Raw genomic sequence first — 18,279 nt, 5'->3', positions numbered from 1 at the left:
TTTGGGAGTCTTTCAATTTGAGGAGGACCTCCTCCTTCCTGGAGCAGTCTTTCTAAGCTGAGCTTGTGCTGGAGGAGGAAATCCTGCAATTCATGGATGCTCCTGAAATGCAGAGCAAGGTCCTGGGGTCTTCCAGTTTATGGGGAGGTCTTACGTTGCAAGGGGGGCTCTTGCTGTGCTTGGAGCAGTCTTGCCGTGAAGTGAGGACTTGCATTGTGTGGGGCTCCTGAAGAGCAGGGAGGGGTCTTGCCATGCAGTGGGGACTCGCGGGGGGGTGGAGGGGGGGGGGTGTCCCACAGTTCAAGGAGGCTCCTGAAATGCATGGGAGGATCCCGTTATACACTGGGGGAGGGGGGGGGGTGGTCTTAAAACGCGGGAGGATCCTGCAATTCTCGGGGGCTTTGTCATGCAAGGAAGGGTCTCTCATGCAGGGGAGTCCCGCAGGAGGGAGGGGGGGATGATGCCCTGAGTCTCGAGGGGGTCCTGCCCTGTCCAGGGCCCCGTGGCGGTGCGGGGAGCGGGCGGGGGTCTCGGCGGGGCCCGGCCCCGGCGGGCGGGGGGTGCGGGAGGCGGTGCCGGGACCGCGGAGCTATAAAGGCGGCGGCGGCGGGGCGGGCGCGGCGGCGGCGCTCGGTGTCGTGCGCTCGGTGTCGTTCGCTCGGTGTCGGTCGCTCGGTGTCGGTCGGCGGCGGGGCAGGATGACGGCGAACGGGACGGCGGAGCCGGTGCAGATCCAGTTCGGGCTGATCAACTGCAGCAATCGGTACCTGACGGCGGAGGCGTTCGGGTTCAAGGTGAACGCCTCGGCCGCCAGCATGAAGAAGAAGCAGATCTGGACGCTGGAGCAGGACGGGGAGGACTCCAGCGCCGTTCTGCTCAAGAGCCACCTGGGCCGGTACCTGGCGGCCGACAAGGACGGGCGGGTGAGCTGCGACAGCGAGGAGCCGGGCCCCGACTGCCGGTTCCTGGTGGTGGCCCACGGCGACGGGCGGTGGTCGCTGCAGTCCGAGCCCCACCGCCGCTTCTTCGGCGGCACCGAGGACCGCCTGTCCTGCTTCGCCCCCGCCGTCTCTGCCGCCGAGAAATGGAGCGTCCACCTGGCCATGCACCCCCAGGCCAACCTCTACAGCCTGGCCCGCAAGCGCTACGCGCACCTGGGACCCCGCCGCGACGAGCTGGCCGTGGACCGCGACGTGCCGTGGGGCGTGGACGCGCTCATCACCCTCCTGTTCGTGGACCAGCGGTACAGCCTGCAGAGCTGCGACCACCGCCTGCTCCGCAGCGACGGCCGCCTGGTCCCCGCCGCCGAGCCCGGCACCGCCTTCACGCTGGAATTCCGCTGCGGAAAGGTGGCCTTTCGAGACGGGGAGGGCCGCTACCTGGCCCCCTCGGGGCCCAGCGGCACCCTCAAGGCGGGCAAGAGCGCCAAGGTGGGCAAGGACGAGCTCTTCGCGCTGGAGCAGAGCTGCCCGCAGGTCGTGCTGCGAGCCGGCAACGATAGGAATGTCTCCACCCGGCAAGGTACATGGGGATGGGGGCTGTGGGTGGAGGCATCGGGACACCTCGGCTGCCACGGAGTACCGGGGCTGTAGGCAGCTCGGGGTGTGCTCCTGCATCCCTCGCGTGTTAGTTTCCCTCGGGAATCGCCTGCCCCGAGCAGCTCCCTGGATCCCTCCGGCATCGGCATCCGTCGGGCATTGCCCGCCCCGAGCAGCCCTTGCATTTCTCCGGCATCGCTTCCACTCCATCACCTCAGAATCGCCATCTCGGAGTGCCTCCCCCCCTCCCCCCCACCGTAGCACTGCCCCCCAACCCCCAACATCCTCTGCCTTCCTGCAGCAGCCACCCCACAGGGTGCCCCCCAGCATCCCATCGCCGTCGCCTCGTCTTCCCCCTGCTCTACCCCCTTCTCACACCCCTCCCCTGAAGCCACCATCTCCTCCGGGCACCCCCTGCACCCCTCAGCATGGCTGCCCGCGGTCCCTCCCCCAAACCCCCATCACGATCCCCCCGCATCCCTCCCACATCCTTTCCCCTTCCCCCTCCCGCATCCCTTCAGCATCATCGCCTGCCTGGGGGCCCCCATCCCTCCGGCACCCCCATCCCCGCACCATCGCCTCTGCAGGGCTCCCGGGGGGGCAGGGATGGCGAGGGGCCCGCCTCGGGGTGCAGGGGTGGACAAGGAGGGGGGCTGGGAGGGGGTGGATGGAGCCTTCCCTCGCCGTGAAGGAGGCAGGGCCGTATCCTTCGCCTTCCTTCCTTTGGAGCTCATTGTTCGCCCAACAAAGGTTCCACCAATGCCCCCCTGGCCCGAGCACGGCCGAGCCATTTGCCCAGCGGAGCAGGGGGGCTGCGGGTCCCCCCGGGGGCTGCGGTTCTCCCCCAGGGGACTGGAATTCCCGTGGGTGGGGGGCTGGGTGGCAGCGTTACATAAAAGGCTTTGCCAAAACTCCCGCATCCTTCACCCACCCGCACAAAGGCAGCCGTCCCTCCGCACCCGCCGCACCGTCCCTGTCCCCTCCGCTCGCCGGAGGGGCCGCGGTGCCGCCGCCCCGGGGATCCGCTCACACTCAGAGCTCCCCGGGCACGTGGCGGCGGCCGCCCGCGAGTGCCCACCGAGCATCACAGCCCCGCGGCCAGGGCTCCGTGCTGGATGCCGGGGGTGCCCCGGTGTGGTCCGGGGGTGCCCCGGTGTGGTCCGGAGATGCCCCGGGGCTCCTCGCCGGTGCGCCAGGTCAGGCCGGTTGTAGGATGGGTGCGAGCATGTAGCAAAGCCTGGAGGAAGAGAGGGGAAATTTTTTTGGGTGTATGTGTTATATTTCAAGGCTGCCGCTTAGCCCCGATCCGTGCCCGGGCAGCTCCGTGCGGGGAGTTCCACGCTTTTCCCCTGTACGAGGTCAAATCCCGCAGAGCAGTCCATTAAAAATTAATAATTAAATCTGCCAAGATGGGCAGTGGGGATTGTTTTCCCAGGCACGGGGATTTGGGGAAGAGGAGGAGAGGATGGCGGTGGCGGGAGGATGGCGGGAGGCTGCCGCAGCGCCGTGGGGGAAGGGCTGCTGCAGCCCTTTGTCACCAGAGATGGGGAAACCAGATGTGGGCAGAGATGTGAGGGACGGAGCGGAGGCGGTGGGGGTCCCCGTGGTGGCGGGGGACCCCATGGAGCGGGTGGGAATGCTGCTGGCCGACCCTCCGGCTTTGTCTGATTCAGAAAGGATGGGGGGAGCAGGAAGGGGGGGGGAACAAATCTCCCCAGCAACAGAGGGCTCTGGGCTGTGCCCGGCCCCTTTCCAAGCAAAATCCAGCGGGAAGGGCCACGCTGGGGATGCACATCTTCGTTCGAGTCCGTTTTGGCTGGAGAAGCCGTTTCCACCCAGTTTGTCCTTCCCGACGGCAGTGAAAGCCTGGGAGCCGTCGCTTTCTGGGGCTCGTCCTCCTCCCATTGTGAAAGTGCCGCGGCCCAAGGTTACCAAGAAGGCAGCAGGAGCAGGCGTCGGAGGAAGCGGCTCCAGACAGCCCTTTCCCCCTCCGAGCTGATAAGCGCCGTGCTGCTGGCAGATGCTCCCATGGCCCCTGGGGATGGGGGATATGGGATGCGGCCAGGGGGTGACTGTAGCTCGGCACAGCCTCGTGGGAAGAGGCAGCTCGGTCCTGTGTGGAGTCAAGGAGGGAGCGGGGATGACAGTGGCTGTCCCCTATCTGCTCCATGGGAGGAGCAGGGATGGGTCCATGGGGTTCTTCTGTGGTTCCCTTGGCTGGGATCCAGTTCTGGAACAGTGTTGTCCCACCAGTGCCAAGTCAGCTCCTGGCTTGGCGTCTCCTCCCTGCCCCGGGGATGGCCGGTGCCAGCATCCCCTGCGCACCGGGGACCACGACAGAAACACCCCCGGGGCAGCAAGGGATGGGTGCCAGACCTTCATCAGCTCCGGCAGGGGCCGGGGGTATCCCCGGCACCTCTCTCCTGCCTCCAGCCGCGGTAGGACAGGATCCCCGCGTTCCCTGAGAGTTCCCATCTCCCGTTTGCACCTCAAAGAGAGCAGAGCCGGGTGCTGCCGGCGGCGAGCAGCCTCCTCCCCTCTCAATGGCTCCTTTCTAGCCCGGCTGCGGCAACAAAGGGCCCTTTGTGGGCGCGGGGGTCCCGGGGGCAGAGCCCTGGCGTCCTCCCCGCTGGTCCCCTGCCAGCCCCCCGCCCGGCCGAGGTGTGCCCCTGCCCCCCACCCGGCTGGGGAGAGGGTGGGCTGGCTCGGGAGTGAGGAATTCCAGGAAACGGGATATGGGGAGGAGGGCGAGCGAGCGCAGCGGTGAAAGGAGCGCGCCTGGACGTGCCGTGCTGGCAGTGGGGAGCTGTGCCTTGGGGCCAGGACCCCTCCCGGCTTGGGCTGAGCCGGATTTTCCACCCCCTAGTTCATCTCGGTGCCACGGCAAGGCAGGAAAATGCGGCTCCAGGGCAGGGGGCACGAAGGCTTGGATGTAGATTTTCATCTGGAAGTGCCAAGTGGACTGTTGACACTTGGGGGATACCACAAAGCCACAGGAAACCCACAGGGAAGGAGGGGTGGGTTTTTCAGGAAATTCGTGTTTCACCCCTACCCATGACCCCTCTGCAGAGCTGCACCCCCAGCAGAGGAGCTGTGGGTTCCTCGTGCTCCAGGCTGTTTGATTTAGACAAAAACCGGTTTGGATTTCTGCAGGAGTGCAGTGTAAGCCCAGCTGAAGGGCAGGGAGGGGCAGGAGGAGTCTCTGAGCACGTGTGTGGGTGCAGTGCTGGGTGGAGGTGCCAGAGCCCAGACCCGACCTGTGCTGGCAGCGCTGGGAGCAGCATCCCAGTCCCATCCTGAAATCCTGCCCTGCTGCCCTGGGTGCTTTGCAGGTGCTGCTGGCACTCCTGTGGGGCAATCCAGGCAATATGGGCTCGGGGGTTTTTGAAAGGAGAGTTGGAAAAGGTGTTCCTCTCCATGGAACTCATCCCACTGGCTCTCACCAGCATCTCAGGACGGCTCATGGGAGATATTCTGTGTGAGCTGAGTGCAGAGGGAAACTTTTCTACATGGCCTGAATTCCCCCATGCTGGCTCTGCAGTTCTCCATGGTGTGGAGGTCAACAGAGCTACAACAAACTCCGGTCTTTTAGAGGGAGAAGCCCGGCTCTGAGAAGTACAGGAAGGTGTGTGCCTGCTCTGGGATGGCCGCAGGCCTCCTGGTACATCCATAGTCATGACTGGAGAGCAGCCAGGGCTCCAGTATCAATCCTGCAAACCCACGAGCCTGCAAACCTTGGCAACAAAAGACTGGGGAACCCTTTCCAGCTCTCTGAGCACCCCAAGCCCTGGAACTCAGCATTAGGAAGCCCTGGGGTGACAACACGCCTCACCTTCCCAGCCTCAGTATTCTCCCCAAGATCCCTGTTGCAGACAGAGCTGGAATCCCATTCCTGGAATTTTGGGGTGCACCGGTGTACCTCCCCCCCCCCCCTCCCAAAAAGCAGCCTTTTTCTCGGCCCCCTCCTGCCTCCAGCTGTAATTAGCAGCTTCGTCAAGGTCGGGAAGAGCAGTGCCAGCTCCAGACTGTAAATTTACCGAGAGCGTTAATTAATCCGTGATTGCAATGGGAGCGGCCGGGCACTGCTGCTCCTGCCACAGCCCTGGGCTGCCGCAGCAGGGGATGGCTGTGGGGACAGCCTGTCCTCCTCTGCGGAGACACGGGGACATCTCTGAGGGACCCACCATGGTCCTGCAGCCCGTGTTTCCTGCGGTTTCCCCCACCCTGCCGGGCTCCAGCCCTTTGCAGCCTCCTCCTGCCCCAGCCGTAGCCGCATTCCTTTGTGCTGAGTCGCTGTAACCCAACCCCACGCTGCTTTTGGGGAGGGGGCGTGGGAGACCCTCCTGCTGCAGGGTCCTTCCAGGCAGCGGGGAAAGCCAAAGCTCCGTGCAAGGCGAGTGTGGAAAATGGGCTGGCAGGGAGGTGTGTGCCCTGTGCTCCATTCCGGGGGTCTCTGGGGAGAGGGAGCAGTGGCCGGGAGGCTCCTGGCACTCCCTGTCCTGTCTCCAGCCTGTCCAGTCCTGCTCTGTGGCACACAGCATCCCCCTGGCTCTGCCCAGCCTGGTCCCTGCAGGTCAGTGAGTTCTTCCCAGAAAAGTCAGTGAGGGGAAGAACCACCCCCACTCCTCCCCCACAAACCACAGGGACCCACAGCTTTCACAAGTTTGGGGGGGTCCAGGAGTGCTGCCAGCCTTGAGGGATGGGCTGTGTCCCCCAGGGTGACCTCCCCACAGCCCAGCCTCTCCGTGAGCCCCTGCAGAGCCCCTCTCTCTCTGTTTTACAGCTCTGGGTTGGGGCTGGAGCTGCCTGACGCCGGGATGCAAAATCAAAACCAAATGTTCCCACAACCACCAGCTCAGCCTCTGGCAGTGCTGGAAGGCGGTGACTGAGAGCCGAGGATGTGGCCAGTGGGGCTGGGCTGGTGGCCATCAGCACCAACTGCCCCAAATACCCTGGGGGGCAAAGTACCAGGGTGGCTGCCTGTCCATCAGGAGGGTCATGGGACCACAGGATGGTTGGGTTGGGAAGAATCATGGGCAGGGACACCTTCCACCAGAGTGGGTTGTTCCAAACCCCATCCAACCTGACTCTGAACACTTCCAGGGATGGGAGCTGCAGAAGGTGCAGGAGGGTGCCTGGTGAGAGGGGGGATGCTGTGAACAGGTGGAGGCCATGGGCCAGTTTGGATGTGGGTGATAAGATTATGGCCAGCAAAGTAAAGCCTTCAAAGCCTGATCCCTTTGGGAACAAAGGCTGACCCCTTTGGGAAAGGTGGATGATGGATATGCAAACCAGAGGCTGTTCCTGGGCATTGGGATGGGGCCTGACTGGAGACAGGGCCGGGTGACGTGCAGCCCCAGGAAGCTGTGTCTGCAGGACAGCTGGGTGCAGCTGCTGGGACATCGTGGTGGCTTCCCAGAGCCACAGGGCCACCAAGACTGCAGTCCCTGAAGCCCTTGCAGTGACTGTGTACAGCACTACTTGAAATCCCAGCACCTCAGAAACTGGGATGCATCGTGGAGGTGTGAGGGGCTGAACTGTTGGCCAGTCCCCACCTCCCTCAGCTGCTCCTCATCAGACTTGTGCTCCAGACCCTTCCACAGCTCCATTTCCCTTCTCTGGACATGCTCCAGCACCTCACTGTCTTTACTTTATTGAAAGCACCAGAACTAGACAGAATGTGGACTTGGAGCCCTTGCACCTCTGCAGCAGGGAGGGATGCAGGTGTGTTTGGCTCTGGAGAATTCATCGAGCTCCACTGAATTCCCATTTCACTCAGCTCAGTAGTGGGGCTGAACTCTGCACCTCAGCTCCCTCCCCAAAACCCAGCACAGAGCTCGGCCGTTGGCTTTGGCTGCAGCTTGTGGCTCACATCCCCAAAGTGTTTTTAGGCTGAAATCCACCAAGCTGGAGAGCTCTGGAGCAGTTTTGGCCCTGCTAGCCCTTACTAAGCAGGTTTGCTTGGGCTCAGGGCCTGAGCTGGATGCACACATGGCTGGCAGTGGCCCCAGGACCAGCTGCATCCCCCTCTGCATGGAAATGCTGTCTCTGGCCCCTTGGGTGCAGGGATGGGCCATCCTGGCTGGCAGAGCTGGGGGACAGGCTGGTGTTGATGATTTTGGTCAGTCAGGGAAAGGCTTGGCTGCCCTGGGGCTTTCCCAAGCCTCCTGTCCCTGCACACCTCACTGCCCCAGAGGGATGTGACAATTGTGGATGAAAAACGTTGTCATGGTCCTTAAACATGTCTGGAGCTGGGATTCATGGGTGCTGCAGTGGCCTCTGCTAATGGGCTGAGTAACCTGGCTGTCACCCTTGGGAAAAAACTGCAGCCCTTTTTCATATAAAATATCTATGTTGGTCTTTGCTTCATTGTGACGGAGCTGCTGAGTCAGGAGTGGAAGCTCACAACTGCCCAATCCTCATTTAGGATCTTAACACCAAATAACCAAACGAAAACCTGGATTTGAACCCCAAATACCAGAGGAGAGATCCGTGTGAGGCATCTGGGAGCCACCAAAGCTCACCCAGAAAGCAGGAGCCCGTCTCAGTTGGGTTTCCTGGGCTGCCCTGCACCTGGACCTGCTGGAGGCAGGTTGTGGTCCCACCCCCTAACTCCATCTGTGTCTGGTCTGTAGGGATGGACCTTTCAGCCAACCAGGACGAGGAGGGTGACCAGGAGACCTACCAGCTGGAGATCAACAAGGACACCAAGAAATGCGCCTTCCGGACCTACACCGGGAAGTACTGGACCCTCACCTCCAATGGGGGCATCCAGTCCACGGCCTCCACAAAGTGAGTCCCCTGTCCCCGGCAGCTCAGGGAGGTGCCTGGGCTTCAGAGCACCCTCTGCATCTGCAGGGGAATTCAAGGGGGATTTTCCAGCTTGGGTGCTCATCCCAAACACTTCCCAGCAGAGGCAGTGCAATTTGGGAAAGCCAGGGATGGGTTGGGGCTTGCCGCCCACAGCGCTCTGCAAGTCCCTGGGGCCACATAATCCTTTTCGGCCGGCTGGGGCTGTCGAAATGCTTTGCCCTGCAGTTCAACCCTGAGAGCCAGGCGGAAACCCCAAAAGTGCCTTTGGCTGCCTGCCTGCCTCCTGCCCGCGGGGCGAGGGCTTCCCAGCGGGATGGCCACCACAACACAGTTCATCCTGCAAGAACAGATCGAATCAGGCTCTGCTGATCCAGCCGTGACCCTGTCCAAGCCAGCAGGGTGGCAGTGGCAGGGTCCCCCTCCATCACACCCCGCTGACTGTCCTCTCTGCCCCACAGGAACGCGAGCTGCTACTTCGACATCGAGTGGTGCGACAAACGCATCACCCTGAAAGCTGCCAATGGCAAGTACGTGACAGCGAAGAAGAACGGGCAGCTGGCAGCCTCCATGGAGACAGCGGGTAAGGGACCCTTTGGGACTCCACACCGGGCAGCAGGGGGTGAAAAAAGCCCTTCCAGAGCCAGGCTCTTCTTCCAAGTTACTTATTGCTCAGGCAATATGTTCTCTTATTGATTAATTGATGTGCTGTGAGATGGGAGGACAGATGGAGTGGGTGAGAAATGGGCGAGGGGCACAGCCCCTGCTCCTCACTGCTGCCTGCCAGCTTTGGGCTCTGGCTCTGTGCCCCCCTGGCTGCTGTCACAGCTGCTGTCCCCTCGGCGCAGGTGAGACGGAGCATTTTGTGATGAAGCTGATCAACAGGCCCATCATCGTCCTGCGCGGCGAGCACGGCTTCATCGGCTGCCGCAAGGTCACCGGCACCCTGGACTCCAACCGTTCCTCCTACGACGTCTTCCAGCTGGAGTTCAATGATGGAGCCTACAACATCAAGGGTGAGTCCCCAAGGTAGCTTCGGGCTGGGGGGTGGTGGCCTTTGGGGTCCCCGTGGTGGCTCATGAGGCCACTGTGTCCCCTCTCCTGCAGATACCACTGGGAAGTACTGGATGGTGGGGAACGAGTCGTCCGTCACCAGCAGCAGTGACACCCCCGTGGACTTCTTTTTTGAGTTCTGCGACTATAACAAAGTGGCCATCAAAATCAATGGCAAATACCTGAAGGGCGACCACGCCGGGGTGCTCAAGGCATCGGCTGACACCATCGACGCCTCCACCCTCTGGGAATATTAATGCACTTTAGGGTACCTCCCGTTGCCAACTTCTCTTTCCCTTCCTGTCCTCTTTTCCTTTGGGTTCTGTTTCTCCTCTCTGTAACAGGATTTTCAGACTGGCTTGCCCTTCCCTCCTGCCATGGAGTTGGTGCATTATGTGGGAGGTGGGTCTCCGTAAATCCCTGTAAGAACTGGAAAAGTGGTGGGACTGCCTGCCTATAGCTTTGTAGAGGGGTCTGTCTCTATCCCCCCATCCCGGCCTTCCTCCAGGTTCACTGGGCTTGGAAATGGCTGTATCTCCCTCCTGGCCCTGAGCATCACCTTAGGTAGTTTATTTTCCTCTCCTCGATTAAAAAAAGGGAATAAGATCACCTCTGTGCTCGCTTCTGCCGTATCAGCACTGGCACAGCCTCAGACTGTGCTGCCAGTGTCCCCTGGAGCATCCATCCTGTCCTGCCCTGCTCCAATCAGGGGTGCAGTGACGGTGCTGGGCTCAGCAGGCTCAGCTGGCTGGTCCCAGCAGCTTCTCTCCCCTCCTGGATTGTGGGGCAGGTTCATCCCCAGCTGAGCTGTAAGAGGTGACCTTACATATCACAGCATCCCTGGGGACTGGACTGGCATGTGCCAGCACATCCCTGTGGAAGGGCCAGCAAGCTGCCCCTCCCCAAACACCTGGAAATGATTCTTTAGGGTGATCCTGTCTGGAAAGCCTCAGCCTTTCATCTCATGGAGCCCCATGCTCCTCCTGTTCCCCCACCCCTCCTTGTGTTTTTGGCTCTGCAGGAGCATCCCAGACTCTGATGGTGGGTCCAGCCTGCCCTGAGGCTGGTCCTGCTGCTGTGCTTGGAGGGGAGAGAGTGGGGGAACACAGAGCCAGCCTGTGCCAGGGTGGGGGCTTCATCCAGCCCATGTCCAGTGGGCTTCGGTCCCGGCAGGAGCCGGGCTGGCCAACGGGATCTCCCTGGGGCAGTGGCTGGAAGCAGATTTTGGTTTACAGAATAGAAAAGTTCCTTAGCAAACTTTGCACAGTGATATTTGCTCAGTACCTTTGATGTTGTTTTTTTCTCTCTCGTAAAATACTGGAACAGTGAAGTGCATCACTGAACACCTAATGTTGAATTAGGAAGTGCCTGCTCCTGCAGGCACCCCGAGGGGGCAGCTCCTGGTCCCACTAACCCCAGGGTACCTGGGCTGGGCTCTCATGAATTGCAACCCTACCGGAAAAGGAAAAAAAAAAAAAAAAAAAAAAGACCAAAACAGTATTTTTGTTAGTCTCTATTTATATATGCTCTCCATGGCACTGTGTGACCAGCTGTTGTCTGTACTAGGTCTGCATTAGAGTTTTAACGCTGTCTGTAACGGGTGATGCTGCGTGTTCCTTAGGGTGTAGAAAGGCACTTTATCCTTTGGGGCCTTCCCAGGGCCGGTATCTGCTCCCTACAAAGACACCAAGGAGCCTTTTCCCACGTGGGCCCCCTCTGGAGAGGGGGAGTGCTGGTCCCACCCCACGCCAAGGGTGCTCTCGGCATCGCTGCCGTGCCAAACCAGGGCCGGTCCCTCCTGCCGGGGCCAGGCAGGGGCTCGTCAGCCTTAAAGCCATGAGGAGGGACCCCCCCTCCACAGGAGCTCGGTGCTAAATTCAGCTGGGAGAGCGAGCAGCTGTCCCCAGGCAGGGGGACAACTCCGGGCTGGGGTCCCTCGGGGGCGCAGGGGATCCCGGCTGGGACTCTACCTCGGCGCTGCGCTCACATCCAGGGGCCGCCCGCGCCCCCCGGCACCACGCGTCCCCCTGGGGACCACGCTGCCCCTCGAAGGACCGAGTGTCTCGCAGCCCTGTGTGACCCTGTGACTTGCCACACACTCTCACTGGCCTTCACCCCCTCCCTGTGTCGTCTCCTCCCCATCCCCGTCATGGTCCCAACCACGGAATTCCTGCTCTGGCTTCTCCCGTGTGACACTAGGTCAACATCTCTCCTCTTTCCTCTTATCGGGTGTCGTGACTCTCTGAAAACATCTCACTCTGAAAATTTAAGTTTTGGGTTTTTTTTTTTTTTATTATTATTATTTTTTGTAAGTGCCATTTGTATAACTTAAAAAGAAAAATAGCTTCAAATGGAGAAAGATGAATTAAAAAATAAAACCTGCATTCGGATTCAACCTGGTGTGTGGTCTGTTGGGGCTGCAATGGCCTTTTAATGAGGCAAGAGCCTCCAGTGTGAAGATTTGGGGTGGTGGAGACTTTGACAAAAGTTGAGCTGGTTCTAGGGAGTGGAGGAGATGGTGGGAAGGGAATGGTGACTAAGAGGCTCCAAAGAGGTGTAAAAAGCCAAAGCCAGCTGGAGGCTGGGTCACCTCTGGAGATGCCCAGAACAGCCTGAAGCCACTGAGCCCAAGGCATCTGGGGATGGGTGACCCATGGATGGGTCAGGACCAAACCAGATGCAAACCAGCCCTGCTGCCCTTGCAGCCAGCAGCAAAGCTGTGCCCCTACAGAGCTTTTTCTCTTGATTCAGGTGTTTCACTGCCATAGGATGGCCCAGATGGGAGGGAAGAGCCCTGGGATGGGGGGTTTGGGTGTGTGGTTGGTTTGGGGTCAGCAGTCAGCCTCCTTTACTTGGGGATGTGGAAAAAAGCAAGGTAAATGACTAAAGAGGTCCTGCCAAAGGAGCCAGGATGTGACCCCCAGCTCTCCCAAGACGACTGAAACCAGCCCTGAAACTCAACCAACAGCACCTCCAGCACCTGCACTGAGAGCAGCCAGAGCGTCCCCGCCTGTCACCACCACAGCCTGATTGGCCACTGACAGGCTCCAGTTTGCCTTGGAAAATGTAAAACTGGTTGGAAAAAGCCAAGTTTGGGACAGGGAGGCTGCCCAGCTCCCCCCAGGCACACATCCCAGGGGGGCAGGGGGATGGCATTGCCTAGAGGGACCTTCACCATCAGATGGGGTGGAGGGTGGGTGAACCCTGCCAAGGGCCAAAGGAAGGAAGGAAGGATGTGCAGTCCTGTCTATAAACAGGGAGAACCAGGGCAGTGCAGGAAATGCTGAGCAGCTCATCTGTGTGTGCAAACCTGGCTGTGACACCAGACTGTGACACCCAGCCAGGGCAGCAGGCAGCTCTGCCAGCAGGTGCCCACCCAGGGCAGGGGCTCTGGAGCTGCAGGAAGGATTCTTCCCCCTTCCCCTCTCCCCAGCTGCCAGCACACATTTTCCTTTATTCCCCTCCAGACTGGATTCTGCATTTACCATCATTCACCACCACTCCAGCAAGGGGGGAAATCCCCTCAACCTTTCTCCCCATCCTGGTTTCCATTTAAAGGAGTGACTGGAAACCATTTTTGATCCTGTTTTCTTCCTCTGGAGCACATGGAACAGGTTAAGCTGTTCCAGGAGGGTCAAATGGCTTTGTGCCTTGCAACCTGGGGAGTTTCCACTGGCACAGGCTGGGATCTGGCCCCACTCCCTGGCATTGTCACAGCACCAGGCTGGCACAGGCAGGATGGGAGGACAAGGCCATGGCTGTAAGAAAAGCACACAGGTAAAAGCCAGAGTGCACAAATTTATTTACAAAAATTCAAATTACAATATAATACAAGAACTTTTTACACACAGAATATTAGACCTGTTTACTACCAGGAGGTAAAGAAAAATATTTTTTTGTTTTTCTCCTTTTTTTTTTAATAAACCACCTATTTATTTTCAGCTATTGTTATACAAAGTTGCAGAACATGCACATCTTTACAGGTCTTTCGTTTTTCTTTTAATACAACGTTTTGCTAAGTGCAAATACTAGGTTTCTCTCTCCACCTTTAAGGCAAATAAATGGGACACTGCAATTAGCTGTAAGAAGTACCTGTTATGGGATCAGCAACCTCTTAATTGCCTTCAAAACCTTTAAACAAGTGGTTCCAAAGTCTGTGGGACAGGAGGGAGAGTGGGATGCAGGAGTTAGAGACCAGGTTAAGGCTGGACTGTGTGGCTCAATAAGTTTTGGGCTTTTTCTCTCTCTTTTTTTTTTTTTAATTGAAATAAATTGACACAGATTCAGAAACAACTTGAGATCTCCTGGGTTAGAAGGGGGAAGCAGCCACATGCTTGGGCTGCAGGTTTTTGGTGCCATGGGTGCTTCCTCAGGGAGAGGAGCAGTGCTGGGCATGCACATCACAGACCAGGCACTGATTTAGCCTCTCTTGGACAATAATAAGCCCCTGGCTTTGGCAGGGGACACAGGGAACCCTCTCTCCCCTCTGCATCCTCCAGAACCATGACAGCTGTGCCAGGACAGCAGTGACCCTGACAGATCACAGCCACCAACCTCCCCCTGCCACCTCTGCTGACACTTCTCCAGCCCCTCTGCTCCACATCCACACTTTCCTCTGCCAAGGCTCTGTTCTCCATGCCCACACATGCCTGGACATGCACCAAAAGATGGGACTGGACCACCATTTTTTGCTGGATGACCATCCTATTTCCTTCACAGTTTGGACCACTGGCACAGCAGCTGAACTGTGCCTCCCCCTCCACTGCCTGATCCTTCCCTGCACCCAACTAGGAAGGAAAAATGCCTTGGAGAGCCTGGAGGGCTCATCCAAACCAGCCCTTGAACCCAGAAAAACCTCAGCTACTAAACAAACAAGATTCCCTTTCTATAAGGGAAGCCATCACTGCTTCTTCTGACCTGTGTCTGTTTTCTCAGCAGCTGCTGTGACAAAGCCCTCCCTGCTCAAATCCAACAGGATTCCTGCTCCTGGCTGCTGCAGGAATCAGTCGGTGCAAGGCAGGATTTAAACCTGGTCAAAGCCCATCTGAGCAGCAAGTGATAAAGCTCCTGCAGTCCCCAGACTGCTGCCAAGAATAAACTAATTCAAAATAAAATATTCCAGCAGAAGGGAACAGCAGTTGGTCATTAATGCCAGAGAGGCCACGGCACAGAGGAGCGCTCCACAGGGAATGTTCAACCCACAGGCAAGGAGAAAAACACCCAGCTCCAAAAGACATGGAAGTCCCTCTGTCTGGGAGACCTTCCTGGGGAGGACAAGTCCCCAGATGCTGTCCCAGGCCCCTGTGCAGGAGCATCCCACTGACACCCCGTGCCCAGTGCTCCCTGCGCACCCGAGGGGACCCGGGGTCCTGGAATGCTGCACACGGGGCTTTGGCAGAAGTTGTGAGGTGGAGATGGGGAATTTTACCTGAAAAAACAAATTAATTCACGAAACACCTGGATGCTGAAATACAGGGGAGAATGACAAAAGGGGAAATGCACCCGGAGAGTTCCGAGCAGGACAGAACAGGATGAAGGCCAGAACAAAACATTTGGAGAACAACAGCACAACTGGGCTGCTAAAAGCCAGCCCAACATTCCTAGGAAGAGGGTTTTTTTCCACTCCAACCATTTTCTTTTCTAGATGGGGCCTGTACCAGACAGCACAGCCAAGGGCTGTGGAGAAAGGGCTTCATGCCACCCTCCTCCCACAGCCCAGAACTGCACCCCCCATTTCTCACAAGGAACTTGAGCTTTTCCCTCACCCTTTCTAAGCTTAGCAATACTCAGGTTTAACTTTTAACACGCTTTCCCAAAGCCAATTAAGCTGACACACACATTTTCATGAGTTATTTGCTGCTGTGGAAGCAGCCAGCTTCCTGCAGCATGAGGCTCCAGCTGCCCATTGGGTTGTGAGGGTTTGGGTACGGGGGCTCCCAACTCACTGCAGCTATGGGGAATATTCCCAATTTTTCTACCATAGGACACATCACTGCCTATACGTCTATCTGGGTGTTTCCCAGGCAGTTTTTGCAATAAAGGGCACAGCTTTGGCTCCAGGTGGTTCCAGCAGCTGCCTGAGCACTGCTGCCAGAAGTTGGGGGAGGTTTGGGACACCAGATGAGAACAGCAAAGCAAAGGGCACATTTCAGAAGCTGAGGGGCACACACCTTTGAGGGGGGAAAACTGAGCCCTTCAAAGGGGGCAAGTTCAGTCCAGCCAAAGATTTGGGTGCCCAAATCTCCTGCCACTTCTAACATGCCCAAACAAAACATGGCTCTGGGCTTCCTACCAAGACCTCAGCAATGGGATGGCTCCTGCAGCCCCACACTCTGCTTGGAGAATGAAGAACACTAAAAATGCTACACTGACTTGCTTCTGAGCAATTTATTTCTGCTGGGAGGTGCCAGAAGGATACAAGAATGCTGGAGAACACAGGAACCCCAGCCCTGAGCCTCACCACAGGCAGGAGGCTGGGGCAGCTCCCTCCTGAAGGTCTCATGCTTACTCAGATGCCAAATGTCTCCTCCCTTCCCCCAAGACTCAGTTTGCTGCTCTGGCCAGCAGGAAGACAGGATTTCTGGAAATTCCCCAAGGACCTGCTGTCTCCCTGTATTCCACAAAGTCTCAATTTTCCTCCCAACAGCTGCCTGAACAGGCTTTGTCAAAACAAAACATCTGGATGCCCAGCTCAGGGGAGAACTCCACCCTGGGAAATATATAGCACCAAACCCTGTTGCAGCACAGGTTGAAATGTTGGATTGCAAAGGTTTGGAGAAGCCCTAGAGAGGGTGTAGTGCAGGGACATGGAGGCCCCTGGCTGCTGGCTAAACCCTAGAGGGGCTGGAGTGGGGAGGGGGTGACATTATGGGGTGGCTTTGCCCTGCTGGTGACTCTGCCAAGTGCTGTGGGGGGGCAGGTCAGAACCGGTGCCTGGGCTGAGGGCCAAAGTGCATAGGCAGGTTGTGCTCCAGCTGCACATTGATCTGGGGAAAATCAAAATTCACCCTCATGTTGGGCAGGGGGGGCACGTAGGGAGCAGGGATGGGGCCGATGTTGAGGGGGATGTTGTTGTACATGGGGCGCACGGGGGGCAGAGGGAACGGGGGGTGCACGAAGGGGTACGGGGGCATCCGGGGCTGGTGGAAGTTCTGAGGAACAGGCCTGGGGATGACTTCCATTCTCTGGATTTTCTCCATGGGCTTTTCCACGGGAGGGCCGATGCGCTTGAAGCTGTTCTCTGCACGGGGAGGAGAGCACAGAGCAGTCACCCCACAAACGAAGCGCCCCGAGCTCAGCCCGTGGGCTCATCTTTGCCATCAGCATCCCCCGTTCCAAGCGCGTTCCACAGCATCACTGCTGGCCCCTTTCGCCAACACCACCCCACAAATGAGGAACATTCCCTTCTGTGGGATGAGGGGCAGCCCCTGTGCTCCCCACGACACAGCTCAGAGGTGCTGCTGCCCCTCAGCTACTCTGCCAAGCACAGACATCCACAACACTGGTGCCACACGAGAGCTGGATGCAAATCTTGTGCTTGCTCACAATCCCAGCAGCAGCACTTTAAAACCAGACCAGTTCCCAGGAGGAACAGAATCCACTGAAGGTTCAGAGACCCATCAGTAGCTGGGAACCCCGTGCTGCCCCATCATCCATCCTCAGTCTGATCCCAACAGTGACTTACCCCCATTCTTCTTCCTTTGCTCCTCTTCAGCCTCCTTCTGAATTTCATGAATTATCTTTTCATCATCTTCCTAGAAATCAAGGAATACCAAGAATCAGTGGGGCAACTCCTGCTGCAGCAGCTTTCTATTCTCTCAATGCTGCTTTTCAGCACAGGGAAAAAATAAAAAAAGACAAATTTGGCTGAACTGTCCTCATTTGGGGCTGGCCTAGATTTACCCAAAAGCAAAGCTGTGATGGGGGAACTGCAGCAGCACAAATAACCTGCACTCTATGGAATATGACCAAGATGCTTGGATCAGTTTTCCAGGGAGATCAGCACTAAAATTCATTGACTTGATAGAAACCAGAGAACTGCGACCCAGTTCCACCCCTCTGAAGAGCTGTTAATCTTTTTAATGGCAATAGTCTATTAAATATTTACATTATCCTAGCACTTGTAGAGTTTTTGGCCCAACAGCTGGAATTAACACAACTTAAATCCTGGCTCTAGTAGCTAAATGGTGCCATTTAGATCTTATCTGTAACTCTGAGAAGGGCATAAATCGAAATATGTTTCTTTAATGTCTGTCTAGAGGTTACAGCAAGAATATTCAGGGCTGCTGCTCACTGAGAACACAAGGATGAGCCAGAAATTGAAACTGTCCTTCTGCCTCTCATCACCTTCAGTTCTCTTAACTCAAAGGAGCATCAGTGAGATCCAACGATGCAATGAAGCCTCAGGTGAGTTTCTGCATGTCTGTGGGGATGAAACCAAACCTGGAGATTTCAGGGAGAACAGCCAAACCTCCAGGACAGTGTTTGGAACCCTGAGCCCCAAGTACTCCATAAAGCACAAGACTCTGCTTGTTTTAGTCACCCTAATTTGAGTACTGCCAAAACATGTAAATTTTCTTCCTGAACACGCTTAATGTGAAAAATATCTTTTATTTTGAAGAGTGCTCTGGAACTAAATCCAAAATATGCTTCGTGCCTGCAGCTACAGTGAAATGATTTTAAGCTTCCTAGTCCCCAGCTGACAGTCCTGCACATGTACAGCCTGGGAAGCTTATGGAGAAAGTCCCCTCCTCCACCACCAGATAAGGTTTCCCGGGGAGACTGAAGTTATCTTAATGTGCAGAAAGCCAAAAACTCAATACTTCCCTCCCTTTTATTATTCTGTGAGTCAATGGTTAAAATTAAGACTTTCCAGGAC

General features: G+C 57.4%; 2 protein-coding genes across 3 annotated transcripts in view; one reads left to right on the top strand and one right to left on the bottom strand.

The window, feature by feature from the left end:
- Positions 1–698: 698 nt before the first annotated feature.
- On the top strand, positions 699–9,658 carry FSCN1 (fascin actin-bundling protein 1). Of its 2 annotated transcripts, none has more exons than XM_062503748.1 (5): positions 699–1,521; positions 8,174–8,330; positions 8,810–8,931; positions 9,197–9,364; positions 9,456–9,658. In XM_062503748.1, exons 1-5 carry the CDS (start codon positions 699–701, stop codon positions 9,656–9,658), a joined length of 1,473 nt encoding a protein of 490 aa, XP_062359732.1. The 2 variants fall into 2 exon arrangements, with proteins under 2 accessions (XP_062359732.1, XP_062359731.1); XM_062503747.1 differs by having other exon boundaries at positions 8,810–8,997; positions 9,194–9,364.
- Positions 9,659–13,186: 3,528 nt separating this feature from the next.
- The window catches only part of RNF216 (ring finger protein 216), a 69,548-nt gene continuing 64,455 nt past the window's right edge, over positions 13,187–18,279 (bottom strand). The window contains exons 16-17 of the mRNA XM_062503524.1: positions 17,086–17,155; positions 13,187–16,641 (exon numbers count right to left, since the gene is read on the bottom strand). Of these exons, the coding sequence (XP_062359508.1) occupies positions 16,322–16,641; positions 17,086–17,155 (390 nt within the window). The 3' untranslated portion in view covers positions 13,187–16,321. The remainder of the gene's footprint in view (positions 16,642–17,085; positions 17,156–18,279) is intronic.

The sequence above is a fragment of the Cinclus cinclus genome, chromosome 16 (genome assembly GCF_963662255.1).
Source record: "Cinclus cinclus chromosome 16, bCinCin1.1, whole genome shotgun sequence".
NCBI lineage: Eukaryota > Metazoa > Chordata > Aves > Passeriformes > Cinclidae > Cinclus > Cinclus cinclus.
This window is presented reverse-complemented; position numbering and strand designations above follow the sequence as displayed.

Bases quoted from the DNA above. Each gene is read 5' to 3' on its own strand.
- FSCN1 (XM_062503747.1), top strand. From the start codon at position 699: ATGACGGCGAACGGGACGGCGGAGCCGGTGCAGATCCAGTTCGGGCTG. The intron at 8,998-9,193 runs TCTTCTTCCAAG...GTCCCCTCGGCG, and splicing joins AAGCCCTTCCAGAGCCAGGC to CAGGTGAGACGGAGCATTTT. The intron at 9,365-9,455 runs GTGAGTCCCCAA...CCTCTCCTGCAG, and splicing joins TGGAGCCTACAACATCAAGG to ATACCACTGGGAAGTACTGG.